Source organism: Microchirus variegatus, assembly GCF_963457635.1.
Source record: "Microchirus variegatus genome assembly, chromosome: 1".
NCBI lineage: Eukaryota > Metazoa > Chordata > Actinopteri > Pleuronectiformes > Soleidae > Microchirus > Microchirus variegatus.
Genome location: NC_139802.1, coordinates 18,332,629 through 18,347,827, shown reverse-complemented (window position 1 = coordinate 18,347,827; position 15,199 = coordinate 18,332,629). Strand labels below are relative to the sequence as shown.

The following is a 15,199-nucleotide window of genomic DNA, read 5'->3' as shown; positions in this document are numbered from 1 at the left end:
GTCATACTATACTATATCGTTCAAAATTGACAAAAACGTCATACTATACTATGTCGTCCAAAACTTGACAAAAATTGCATATTATACTATGTCGTCCAAAACTTGACAAAAACGTCATGCTATACTATATTCTCCAAATTTTGACAAAAATGTCATACTGTACTATGTCGTCCAAAATTTGACAAAAACGTCATACTATACTATGTTCTCCAAAATTTGACAAAAACGTCATGCTATACTTTATTCTCCAAATTTTGACAAAAATGTCATACTATACTGTCGTCCAAAATTTCCCAAAAAGTCATACTATACTGTCATCCAAAATTTGAGAAAAAACGTCATACTATACTATGTCGTCCAAAATTTGACCAAAACATCGTACTATACTATGTCGTCCAAAATTTGACATAAACGTCATACTATATTATGTTCTCCAAAATTTGACAAAAATGTCATACTATGCTATGTCATCCCAAATTTGACGAAAAACGTCATACTATACTTTCGTTCGAAATGAGTCCCTTTCTTTTTCTTTTTTTTATTTTGTCCAAAATTTGGCAAAAACGTCATAATATACTATGTCGTTCAAAATTGACAAAAACGTCATACTATACTATGTCGTCCAAAACTTGACAAAAATTGCATATTATACTATGTCGTCCAAAACTTGACAAAAACGTCATACTATACTATGTTCTCCAAAATTTGACAAAAACGTCATGCTATACTATTTTCTCCAAATTTTGACAAAAATGTCATACTATACTATGTTGTCCAAAATTTCCCAAAAAGTCATACTATACTGTCGTCCAAAATTTGAGAAAAAACGTCATACTATACTATGTCGTCCAAAATTTGACCAAAACATCGTACTATACTATGTTGTCCACAATTTGACATAAACGTCATACTATACTATGTTCTCCAAAATTTGACAAAAATGTCATACTATGCTTTGTCATCCCAAATTTGACGAAAAACGTCATACTATACTTTCGTTCGAAATGAGTCCCTTTCTTTTTTCTTTTTTTTTCTTTTGTCCAAAATTTGACAAAAACGTCATACTATACTATGTCGTTCAAAATTGACAAAAACGTCATACTATACTATGTCGTCCAAAACTTGACAAAAATTGCATATTATACTATGTCGTCCAAAACTTGACAAAAATGGCATACTATACTATGTAGTCCAAAACTTGACAAAAATGGCATACTATACTATGTCGTCCAAAATTTGACAAAAATGGCATACTATACTATGTCGTCCAAAATTTGACAAAAATGTCATACTATACTATGCCGTTCAAAATTTGACAATTAAAAAAATTTGGTCCAAAATTTGACAAAAGCGTCATACTATACTATGTCGTCCAAAATTTGACAATTAAAAAAATTTGGTCCAAAATTTGACAAAAGCGTCATACTATACTATGTCGTTCAAAATTGACAAAAACGTCATACTATACTATGTCGTTCAAAATTGACAAAAACGTCATACTATACTATGTCGTCCAAAACTTGACAAAAAATGCATATTATACTATGTCGTCCAAAACTTGACAAAAATGGCATACTATACTATGTAGTCCAAAACTTGACAAAAATGGCATACTATACTATGTCGTCCAAAATTTTACAAAAATGGCATACTATACTATGTCGTCCAAAATTTTACAAAAATGTCATACTATACTATGCCGTTCAAAATTTGACAATTAAAAAAATTTGGTCCAAAATTTGACAAAAGCGTCATACTATACTATGTCGTCCAAAATTTGACAAAAACGTCACACTATACTATGTCGTCCAAAACTTGACCAAAATGTCATACTATACTATGTCGTCCAAAACTTGACAAAAATGTTATACTATTCTATGTCGTCCAAAATTTGACAAAAATGGCATACTATATACTATGCCGTCCAAAACTTGACAAAAATGGCATACTATACTATGTAGTCCAAAACTTGACAAAAATGGCATACTATACTATGTCGTCCAAAATTTGACAAAAATGTCATACTATACTATGCCGTTCAAAATTTGACAATTAAAAAAATTTGGTCCAAAATTTGACAAAAGCGTCATACTATACTATGTCGTTCAAAATTGACAAAAACGTCATACTATACTATATCGTTCAAAATTGACAAAAACGTCATACTATACTATGTCGTCCAAAACTTGACAAAAATTGCATATTATACTATGTCGTCCAAAACTTGACAAAAACGTCATGCTATACTATATTCTCCAAATTTTGACAAAAATGTCATACTGTACTATGTCGTCCAAAATTTGACAAAAACGTCATACTATACTGTTCTCCAAAATTTGACAAAAACGTCATGCTATACTTTATTCTCCAAATTTTGACAAAAATGTCATACTATACTATGTCGTCCAAAATTTCCCAAAAAGTCATACTATACTGTCATCCAAAATTTGAGAAAAAACGTCATACTATACTATGTCGTCCAAAATTTGACCAAAACATCGTACTATACTATGTCGTCCAAAATTTGACATAAACGTCATACTATATTATGTTCTCCAAAATTTGACAAAAATGTCATACTATGCTATGTCATCCCAAATTTGACGAAAAACGTCATACTATACTTTCGTTCGAAATGAGTCCCTTTCTTTTTCTTTTTTTTATTTTGTCCAAAATTTGGCAAAAACGTCATAATATACTATGTCGTTCAAAATTTGACAAAAACGTCATACTATACTATGTCGTCCAAAATTTGACAAAAATGTCATACTATACTATGTCATCCAAAATTTGACAAAAACGTCATACTATACTACGTTGTCAAAAATTTCCCAAAAATGTCATACTATACTATGTCATCCCAAATATGACAAAAAACGTCATACTATACTATGTCGTCCAAAATTTGACAAAATGTCATACTATACTATGTCGTTCAGATTTGACAAAAAAGTCATACTATACTATGTCGTACACAATTTGACAAAAATTGTCGTCCCAAATTTGACAATTTTTAGAGAAAAGATGTTGGTCCAAAATTTGACAAAAACGTCGTACTATACTATGTCGTCCAAAATTTGACAAAAATGTCATACTGTACTATGTCGTCCAAAATTTGACAAAAAACGTCATACTATACTATGTCGTCCAAAATTTGACAAAAATGTCATACTATATATTATTTTGACCAAAATTTGACAACTTTTTGGGAAAAAATTTTTTTGGTCCAAAATTTGACAAAAACATCAAACTATACTTATGTCCAAAATTTAACAAAACGTAATACTGTTACTACGTCGTTCGAAATTAGACAATTTAAAAAAAAAAAAAAAAACATTTTTGGTCCAAAATTTTACAAAAACGTCATATATGTGTCATATATATGTCTTCCAAAATTTGACAATTTTTAGAGAAAAAAAATTTTGTCCAAAAGTTGACAAAAATGTCACACTGTACTATGTCGTTTAAAGTTAGTTTAAAAAAATAAAATAAAAGCTATGTCGGCCCAAATGTTTTTGTCAAATTTTGGACAAATAATTTTTTCCCAAAAAAATTGTCAAATTTAGGACAACATAGAATATAGTATGATGTTTTTGTTAAATTTTGGACGACATAGTTTAGTGTGACGTTTTTGTCAAATTTTGGACAATAAAGTAAAGTATGACTTTTGTCAAATTCTGGACAATTTTTTTCTTTGACCTTTTGGTCAAATTTTGGACGTCATACAATAGTATGACTTTTGTCAAATTTTGGAAAACTTTTTTTTTTACTTTTTCTTTCAAATTGTGGATGGGAAAAAAACGTTTTGGGAAAAAAAACATTTTGGGGAAAAAAAACATTTTGGAAAGAAAAAATACTAAACACTTTTCGGTTCTCCAACATGAAGTAAACAGTTTGTTACCTTCAACATAACAACTGCTTTCCATGGAATTTTTAATAAAAAGATGTAACATGTTTTGCCCGCAACATAAAATTCAAATTTTGTTTGCCCAGGCCAAAAATAAGGAAATATTTGCAGAACTGTGGTTCTTGAAGGTCCTTGGTTCGAATACTGGTTTACTTACCTTTCTGAGATGATGTATTTTTCAATTTGGTGTGATATAAATGCAAAATTATTAAATGATATCCCACTTTTAATACGGTTCAGAACAGAATGAAATCTAATCGTTGGTCATTATGACCATTTGAAAGTTTACCACAGACGTGAGGTAATTGCAGTGAGATCACATCTTTGATCAATCACTTCATTTTGGTTACAAACTTTGTTAGGGAATGAGTCATTTAGCAAGGTCTAACCCGTGTGCTTCTCATTACCCCTACCACAACAGCGAGTGTGCTGGCACAACCCCACCTCTGCTTTTCCCCCCTTTGGCAAACGCACACATATACACAACAGAGAGGGAAGCGGTAGATATTTATACCCAGGTCTGTGTTTTTCATTAAGACGACTCAGCCTCAGCCTCAGCCTCAGCTCCACCGCACGGAGCTCATGAGGAAACGGAACGCTATAGGTTCAGTTGCCTCCTCACACAAACACGTCCCCAAAGTCCCAGCACTTGTTATGAAACACTAATGAGGGAAATTCTCAACCACATTCGAGCAACAATGGGGATCTTTCTGTGGCGTAAAGGATGAAAGGTGCTACGTTCACCTACTTTATATAACATGGCTCTGTAACGTTCAGTAAAAACAAAAAGAAGGATAATACAATATGAAACAGCTGCACATTGATTTATAAACGAGTATCAGGATGTTGGCTAAATGAAATAATCACCTGTGCTATTATTTTTTTATTACAGAACAATTCTAGTTCACATCATTGGTTGCACTAACCTACATTCTTACACCACACTCACTGACAGGCAAAAAAAAAAGTATTTCTTTAAGCTTGTTAGGGAATTCGGAATGATGCAATATTTTGTAAGAACATTTGATGGACATTATATTTAGCACATTTTTAATCATGATTTAGTCACAAACTGCTAGGATTTGAGATAATGCCAGGACTCTATGTGCAGAAATAAGAGTAGGTTTCAAAAGATCATTCAGAATGATTCTGTAAAGGAAATGTTCCCAGGTTCTCAGTGCCCCGGGTTCCGATGTAGATGAGAAAATCCAACCAGTTTAAATCTATGGACTAATTTTAGTGAATGTGCAGAGAGGCAGGAGTCTAAAGCCTTGTATATGCTCACGCGTGACACTGACTTTTTTGTTTCCATTAAGAAAACCATCATTAGTCATTTTCGTTGACGCAGTTTGTTGTGTTCATTTGTCATTTGATGTCTTTCAGTCGCCGTTCAACGTAACCATTCGGCGATGTTCGTTGATGTCGTTCATTGTCATTGGCTCAGAAATTAATTTAATTTATTCCTCAAGAGGTTTGCAAATATTTTCAATGCATCCTTGTTCAGGGCGATGCCGACTATTATGATGGTAAATTTCAAGTCATTCCGAGATACTTTTTGTTTTTTAGAAGAAAGTCAGCTCACTGTTAAAGTGCTTCAGGGCAAATGGATCATTTCCTGAATTTAAAAAATTAATTAAAATGATTCCTTAAGAGGTTTGCAAATATTTTCAAGGGATCCTTGTTCAGAGCGATGCCGACTATGTTGATGGTAAATTTCAAGTCATTCCAAGATACTTTTTGTGTTTTTGTCAGCTCACATAAGTGAGTCAAAGTGCATCAGGGAACAGGTTTCGCCAAGTTAGCCGCAAAGTAGTAGCATGCTAATGCCAACTAAACATGTGTTCGCGTATTGGTGAATGGACACCTCGTCATTTCAGTATAACACCTTATATACTGTACACCAGTATAACATGTTCTGCAGTGAACTGTTTGAAAATGTCTCACCCACCATGAGGACAGCCTCTTCACTCCCCGCTCTCCAGACAGCGCAGCTGCTGCTGTTGAGCCGCTGCCTGCCTGGTGTAGCATGATAAATCAGTGAAAATTAAAATTCCTCTCAAAAATGTGAAAATCAAGGATGCACACCATCGGGCCATGCTCAACCAATATCCAAAGTATTTGGGCAATCTGACTAACGGTCAGAGATGTATATGCCTGTCACAGACAGACACACAGACACAACTTGCTTTATAGAAAGATGGTGCTAATCTCAGCTGACATGAGATGAAAGGTTCACCCTGGACAGGTCACAAGACCATCGCAGGGCCAACATATGGAGACCAACAACCACTCATTCACACACTTGCACCTATGGGCAATTTAGACATTTAGACGTGTGGGAGGAAAACCGGGGAACCAGAAAATCAACCTGGAGTGTCTTTCCACTTAATCATACTGGGCTTACATTACTCCCACAGAAGCACCACCTACTTCAAATAAACTGACTCAGTGGAGAAGTGTCTCTGGTTCTGACACAGTGGTGGCAGATGTGACAGCCGTGCAGTCACTGAAATTTTCATGAATGGAGGATTTCACTGTGGTTTCATGTAGACTGAAGAAGAAAGCAACACAGAGAGAGAGAGAGATAGAGAAGATTGGACAGCAGATACCGTGAGTGGGAGATGTGATAATGTATGATGGCTGGAGATGCATTTTAAGACTTTGGTATCCCAGACATAAGGCCCTGCACTGATTTTTTCTTTAATCCCTGAAGCATAATGTGGTTTCTTGGTTCATAAGTATGGAAGACCACAAGACCATAATTGATCATACAATAAAAATAAATAAATGAATTATTCATCTCAGAATACGCAGTGCATACTGAATTATAAAGTAATGCAGTATTTTTAATTTTATTGGGTAATCAAAAGAGGAATTATAACACATAACGAAAAAGGTTTAAAATCCAGGGGTGTGCAACAGGATAAGCACAGGTAGCTGTCTGGGGCCTCAAGCAGAAGGGGGGGGGGGCAGAGCATCTGAAATACACTTAAAATGGGTTAAAATTCCTTATAATATAGTAATTATGTTTTTGTATTTGTCAACTGTTTTATCATCTTTTAATCCCTGTTTCCCACACTGAAAAAATTAAATGGTTGACAAAAGCAATACTATATAGGCTATATGTGTAATACAATATATGGAAGAGGATTAGGGCCATGTGCAAAATTAAAAAAAACAGTATAAAAAAAATGAAACTGAGATTCTGAGATGAAAGTCAGAAGAAGTCTGAGATGAAATTGAATTGAATTCAGAGAAAAAGGCAGAATTGTAAAACTAACATAAAAAGTCACATTTCTGACTCTATAATGCCAGAATCTCGAGGAAAAAAAGTCAGTATTCCAAGATTAACGTAAGAAGTCTGAGGAAAAAAGCAAATGAATTAGTTTTTACCAAGTGACATTTTACCAAAACACGTTTCTTTTGGTGTCAATCATTTTCCCTTTTTCAGTGTAGGAAACATGAAGTCCCACAATTAATAACTCAAACTGAAAAGGGACTAAAAAACAGTTGACGGATGTGAGTGTTTTTCAGGTCCTCTCACCCCCTCCCCTCTCTGCTAAAGGCCTCAGGCAGCTACCTGCTTTACTTACCCTGATGCACACCGCTGGATTTGGCATGTCTCCCAGTGATTGACACTGCTTTTGGAGCTTTTCTCTCTCAAGAGATTCCCATACACGTTCAATCTTTGATAGCAAAATCGTACACAATCACACAACCCAATTATGATATTTGCTAAAGAATTGACGACGAAACGTTTTGGGGAGTAATGCACTGACAATCGGAGCTAGCAGAGCAACAAATTGCCATGCAAATGATATCTGAACACGTGCACACGTGTAACTACTGAGCACGGTACCAACTAAACCAGCTAAAGGAAAGGGAAAGGGAGATGAAAGTGGAACAGGTGAAAGGCAAATGATCTGACTCGTGCAGCATAGTCAGTGACATTTGTGGGTGTATGAGTGAGAGGAAGCCTAAGAAGTGAATAAAACAACAGCTCCGAAAGGAAGATGGAAACAGTGAGGTTGACTTCACAGCATCAGGCAATGTGGTGCCAGCTCATTTGGCAAGAAGATGCTGCTGCTGCTGCTGCTGCTGCTGCAGAAACGCACGGCTGACCTCAAGGCACTTTGAAATTCAACAGCGAGGTGAAAAATTAAAATATGATTGGATGTCTTATTTATAACCCATTCCACTCAATGTATGTACATACATACATACATGCCTAGGCTTCTGTATTAGGCCCACGCTACAGGCTGGACACACTTTTGCCTTCAGAACTGCCTTCAAATCTTCATGGAATTGATTTCACAAGGCGTTGGGATCATTCCTTGATGGCGTCGAACCATATTGACGGGATAGCAACACACAGTTGCTGCAAATCCGATGTCGCCTGCACATCCACGATGTGAACTTCTCAATCCACCACACGCCAAAGGTCCAATTTGCACCTAATCCACCAATCTGCATGTTTTTGGACTGTTGGAAGAAACCAGAAACACATGCGCTGACCAGGTTGTGATCCCAGGTCTCGTTGCTACTGACTTAGGTTTTACCAATTGTGAGCCATTTTCTTTTTTCAGTGTAAACAGGGATTTAAATAAATTGTGTTTTTCAGGTGCTCTCGCCCCTCCCCTCTCTGCTTCAGGGATCCACACAGGCAAACTCTGGAAAACTAAGAAGAGCTGCAGATCTGTAGCTTCCTGCACTGACCGATCCTTGTTTTATCTGCTCCTCTTCATGGCTTCACTCACTCCGAGGGTCACAGGGGGACACAGGTGCCAATCCCTTGTCTAATCCCCCAAACATGTTTTCGGACTGTGGGAGGAAACACAACCTCTCACAGCCCAGGGCAACAAACAACATGACAACAAACACAAGAATGATCAAATCCCACTGGCTAAAATAAAATGTCTAATCTTCAAATGTTAGACATAAATGTTTTAACTTTTCTGCTGCTGCCTCTGCGTCAACGTCAGCTGCCCCCACAATCCTGACATGTGTAAAACAATATGCTTTATGTCCATATCCAGATTGTACAGTAGAACCAGATGTGAAGTGTAGTAGCTACTGAGCAGAGCGAGGCCCGCGAGCGTCTGACTCAAACATGGCTACAGTTACGGGCCGCGATGTACAGTGTACTCCTGACTGTGCTGTTTCTTTTCTATCTCACGTCTCTGCCACAACTCACAATAAAATGTTAAATTATATATATATATAAAAAAAATAACGTTAAGACTATTGTTTTTCATGTATTGATACACTAACCTGCCAGTTTATTAGGTACACCTGTTCAAACGCTTGCTCATTTGAATACTCAACACGTTTAGGCCCATGAACAGTTTAAACCGAGCATCAGAATGGATGATTTATGTGACTTTGAATGCAGAATAGCAGTTTAACACATTTTTAAACACAGACTGAAACCTGGTCTCAATGAGGCAGAACATCATTTCTGAGGAACAGGTTATGGTTAAGGTTTGTTCAGGCTGTCCAGGCTGACGGGAATCTCTGATCAGATAAGGAGGTTTTGTTACGGATGATTCTTTACCGACTCATAGTTCATCGCAGGTTACACATCACGGAAGCTTCTTTTTAGAGCACACATACACCACTGCTGGTCTAATACTGTACGTGCATCGACAGAGTTAATATTAGTTGCATCTTTGTCTGCAGACTGGCATCAGGGAAATCCCACAATGACACAGCAGCCCGACTCAAACGTGAGAGACGAGGACGACTTCAAAGCGCACCGAAAGAAACCAAAGTTAATAAGAGGGTTCAGCAGATTAAATTAGGAATTATCTCGTCTTCGCGGCACCGTCACTCAGCAGAAAACGCAGAGACCGGGGTCTCGTGTTACCGAATAATTACGACACGACTTTGGCAGCACATGAATGCATCCACACACAAATCCGAGGGCAAACATTTTCGAAACCTCTTAAGATGTTAAAGTAAGGATATTCGATATGCGAGAGCGCTGCATGTGTTAATAAAGACCTGAGGAAACCTGAAGCGGCCCTGTGATGCCAAACATGCAGATTCATGTTTCTATGAAGTGGGGACAAAAGACTCAGGCAGTTACAAGGGTGAGACTGTGTTTTTTTTTTTTATTCTCATAAAGAAATCAATGTAGTGTGTATATATAATTTTTTTTTCTATAAATATAAAAGTTCTCTTCATAACAAATGCAAAGGGAAAAAAAAAAATACTTCAAAGCCATGACTATTGTAGAGCCGTCAACACAATAAAAGGATTATTATGAATCGGAAGCACCATGTGGAAGAGCGTTTGACAAGTACACAAGTCATGTGTGTGTGTGTGTGTGTGTGTGTGTGTGTGTGTGTGTGTGTGTGTGTGTGTGTGTGTGTGTGTGTGTGTGTGTGTGTGTGTGTGTGTGTGAGCTGCGCTGACAGCAGCTGCTCTGCATTTCAGCACAAGGCCTCCTTTTTTTTTTCCTGCAGTGGAAGACACACTGGCTGCTCCTCAGTCCCACAGTCAACACACCAGGATCACATTACTTTGCATGCACATCAACCCAAGGCTCCTCTCAGCGTTGACTCACATACTCTCAAACCTCCGGGTTAAAACGCAGCACAACGTAGACTCAAGGAAACCCGACACAAACAAACACACAAACACACAATTCCAAAAGGTGTGTCCTATTATGAACTCAATATTTACAATGCCGTGATTAAATCTGGACAACGGTGAAAAATCCAGCATCTGTTTTCTTGCTGTGTTACTGATGCAGTCACTGTTTTGTTGTTGTTGTTGTTGTTATGGCAGCATTTTAATGTTAAAATCAATCTGTTTCAAACGTGTTTTTACTACAATTAAGTTGCGATTTTCAGCTCTATAATCTGACATGACACACGAGATAAAAGAGGGCAAGAGAACGTGTGATAAAGTCTGGATTCTCGCTGGTTTTCACCAGTTGATCTGATTATTTCCTCTATCTGAACATAAGTTATGTTTTTAAAATAAATTCATAATTAACAGCACAAGCTTTTTATTATTAAAAGATAAGGAAATGCGTGAAACTCCCAATTTTTGTGAAGCAGGAGCTTCATAATCTATGGACCTTTTTGCTTGAGAGATAACTGGGAATATTTCACCAATCTCATTAAAACAAGTTAAATGTGAATATTCCCAGTTCACTGATCAACATTTTCAGATGAAATGATTGTGAAAATAATAACAATAGTTTTAGTCCTGTATGGCTGCAATTATGACTCAATTAATAATCAACGACTAAATTAATCACCACATCAGTTAATCAGTTTCTTTTTTCCTCTGCTTTCAGCATCTTAAACGTGAATATGTTCTGGTTACTTTGCTCCATATTAATGACTCCATTTGAAACACAAATAATGTGAATTATTAATTTAAACAGCTGTTCATTGCAAGCCCTGATCAATTTCTTGACATAGTGGCAGACATTTGTAAACGTGGCATGAACCTCAGACATCAAACTTGTTGTAATAGAAATGAAAAAAACAAGATTAGTTTGTCAAAAATAAACAGTGAAGACTCAAAGGTTGTCCAGTATTTTAACACAGCACTGTAAAGACGGGAATGGTTCAGGTTTAGATGAAGATAAACATGTGTTTTAATGCTTCTTATGTTTTCCTTCCTTGTGTCTGTGGCTGTAGTAGATCTCACGAGGAGTTCACTCACACGCGAACATCATTCATTTATTCATTCATTCATGTTCAGTAGCAGTGTGTTTGCATGTTTGACACCCTGACATTGATGACAACCACGTTTAAAAACAAACCTTGTGTTTCAGTCATACCGAACGCTAAAGGCCGTAAAAATTCATCAGTTCTTGATTAATTCATCGTCGACTGTGACAAAAACGGGTTTTTGTGATTTCAGCTTCTTAAAATGTGACAATGTTCTGGTTTCTTTGCTGCTCTATGACAGCAGACTGACTATATTTGGTTTGTGGACAAAGCAAAACACATGAGGAAGTTGCTATTTTTGAGGTTTGTGGAAACTATTTTCTCACATTTTACACAACAAGCTGGTAAAAACACACATTTTTTATCCGTCATTCATTGTTTTTTTCCTCAATTTAGTTCATAAAATGGTGAAAAATATCAATGACTGTGTCCCACAACTCTTTATTCATCATGGATTACGCTGTCAAGTACTTGTTCGGTCTGTAAATTTAAAAAAAAAAACCTGGAAATGATGAAGTTCTGAAGTGTCTTTGTTTTGTCCACAAATTAAAAATGATTCAGTTTGAACGATTTCTTTGTCAAATGGACCAAAGAAACCACAAAATAATCCCATTTAAGAAGCTGGAAAATCCAGAGAGTTTGTTAAAAATTGACTGAATCGACCATCAAAACAGTTTCACGATTCATTTAGTAATCAATTAATCGTTGCAGCCCATTGAAAAAGTGTTTTCTCAAACATTTGGAGATTCATTTAACAGTCGATTCACAACTGATTATTCTCTGCATCCTCGGTGCCAAAAATACTCCCAATCTAATTAGCAACACAACACTTTGAAACCAGAGTGAGCTCAGCCAATGTCCACGGACAGTGTGAGCAGGTTTTTCTGATCCGAGTGAATAAAAAGATACGAAATAATAATTAATCCCTCATTAAAAACAACAACTATGTGGATTAAAAAACGCTGCGGAAACACTGTCGTACGCCTGGCACGACGAGGTGTGTTGTTATATTTGGAAAGGAATGTTGGAACTGTCACGGCGACGACTGGCAACAACCATCTGTCACAATGAGTCACATTCACAACCTGCAGTGAGCACCAGTCTCTTGTCTCTTGTCCCCAGACTCTGCAGACAGTTCCCTCCAGACTCTGACAACTGCGGCTGCACTGTACACAAACACAAACACACACACACACACACACTACAGCTGCTTAATCAGGATGAAGAAGCAGCCACGAGGAAGCACTTGGGTTTCACGGGACTCTGCTTAGAATAGACCCTGCTGCTCAGAGGCAGTCCACTGATCAAAGACAGCACATACTCCCAGTAGTGTCCACACTGAGTGAGTCAAAAAAAAAAAAAAAAAGTATTGTTTTTGTCTTTTAAAATCTTTAAATACAAATATATACTTACAAAAAATCTCAAAAAGTGAATATGTACATTAAAAAAAGAACAGAAGAAAACATACAGAGACGAACGAGGATTATCGTTCAGTTTTTTTTTTGTTTCTGTCGCTACGGAGTCTGTGCTGGGGTCAAACCACGTCACACTGTGGTCTCACCCTGTTTACTGTTGGCCAGTCTCGTGTAAAACCTCCTCCAGGAGTTCAGTGTCTTCCCGGACCAGATCCAAAATCCAGACGTGATGCCCACGATGAGAGTCATGAGATACTTGATCATGAAGACGGTGAAGTCGGGGCTCATGTTGGGGTGGTTCTGGAGCGGACACAGGACGGCGTACGACTTGCACGTCTGGCTGACCCACGTCGTCTCCCACTGCTCTCTGAAGGCCTGCTCGTAGAAGTAGCACGCGATGACGATGGTGGCCGGCACGGTGTACAGCACGCTGAAGATCCCTATCCGCACCATCAGCTTCTCCAGCTTCTCCGTCTTGGTGCCGTCGTGCTTCATGATGGTGCGGATACGGAAGAGGGACACGAAGCCCGCTAAGAGGAACGAGGTTCCGATGAACAGGTAGACGAACAGCGGCGCCAGAACGAAGCCCCGCAGGGCGTCTACGCTGTTGACGCCCACGAAGCAAACTCCACTCAGAACATCTCCATCCACCTGCCCCACGGCGAGGATGGTGATGGTCTTGATGGCGGGCACGGCCCACGCTGCCAGGTGGAAATACTGCGAGTTGGCCTCGATGGCCTCGTGGCCCCATTTCATGCCTGCAGCCAGGAACCAGGTGAGGGCCAGGATGACCCACCAGATGGAGCTGGCCATGCTGAAGAAGTAGAGCATCATGAAGAGGATGGTGCAGCCCTCCTTCTTTGTCCCCTGCACCACAGTCCGCATGTCGTTGTCAAACCGGTCATTGCAAACCACCTTGTCCTCCAGTAGAAATCCAGTGATGTAGGCGATGGACACCATAGTGTAGCAGCCGGAGAGGAAGACGATGGGGCGCTCCGGGTAGCTGAAGCGCTTCATGTCCACCAGGTAGGTCAACACGGTGAACAGGGTGGAGGCGCAGCACAGCACTGACCAGATGCCGATCCAGATTCTGGCGAATTTCATCTCCTCCTCGCTGAAGTACATCATCCCGTGGGATCTTTTGGGCTCACAGGGAGCGGCGCAGTTCTCCTGCCCGAGGAAGCGGTAGTTCAGATAGGGAGGCACGCGCAGCGAGTTCGGGCAGCGGAACTGGCCGTGCATGGGGTCCGTGCGCTCTGTCGGGTACGGAGGAGGAGAGGGGGCCTCCGGCTCCGTGCGGTCCGACATGTTCTGCCCGACGCACAGCTCCCCGGCGCCGTGCACGGGGAAGGACTCGCAGGCGAGACTGTCGGGCCACTGGAAGCCAAACTTATTCATGAGCGCCTCGCAGCCTTGACGCGCGCGCTCGCACAGAGAGCGGCACGGCGGCAGCGCCTTCTCGATCACCGTGCACACGGGCGCGTACATGGAGCAGAGGAAGAACTTGAGGTCCGGGGAGCACTGCACCTTCACCAGCGGGTAGAACTGGTGCACCTCGAGCCCCGCGTCCTCCTGGTTGGTGTGACCGAGCAGGTTCGGCATGATGGTCTCGTTGTACGCGATGTCCGTGCATAGCGGTATGGAGATCGGCTGACAGAATCCGTGCTCCGGTATCGACATTCCGCGGTCGCCGCCGTACTGTCCGTTCACACGGTAAATCCCAACGTTTAGGAAGGCGACGGAAAACAACACGGTGAACACAGCGCGCAGGAGTCTGTTGTTGTGAGCCATGGTGAACACTGTATCCACTGCTGCACTTTGTATCTGTCACTGAACTAACTCTCAGCAGCAGCTTCTTTCTACTTCCCGAATCCTCTTTACAAGGTTAAAAAAAACCAAACAAAAAAAACCAGCAGCTTCTTCCAGCACTATTCCACTCGTCCTTTCTCTTTTTCTCCTCCTCACCAAACAAACACTGCAGGTGACGCGAGCGTGTGACAGGAAGAAGAATCCACAGCTATAATCACAATCTCTCCTGCTGAAATCCTCAGAAATGAGCCATGTTCCTCCAGGAAAGAAAGAGTCTCCAGTGAGCGACGCAGCGTCTGTCTGCTGCTCCAACCTGTTCTGCTCTGGCTCACTGCGCTCCGGAGAGTCAAGCGCGGCCGTGTTCAACGACACTTCCG

General features: G+C 39.5%; 1 protein-coding gene across 1 annotated transcript; it reads right to left on the bottom strand.

Annotated features, from left to right (window-relative positions):
• Window positions 1–13,142: 13,142 nt before the first annotated feature.
• fzd1 (frizzled class receptor 1) lies at window positions 13,143–14,804 on the bottom strand (the record flags this gene model as incomplete). Its single annotated transcript, XM_083891280.1, has 1 exon — window positions 13,143–14,804. One exon carries the CDS (start codon window positions 14,802–14,804, stop codon window positions 13,143–13,145), a length of 1,662 nt encoding a protein of 553 aa, XP_083747406.1.
• Window positions 14,805–15,199: the final 395 nt, after the last annotated feature.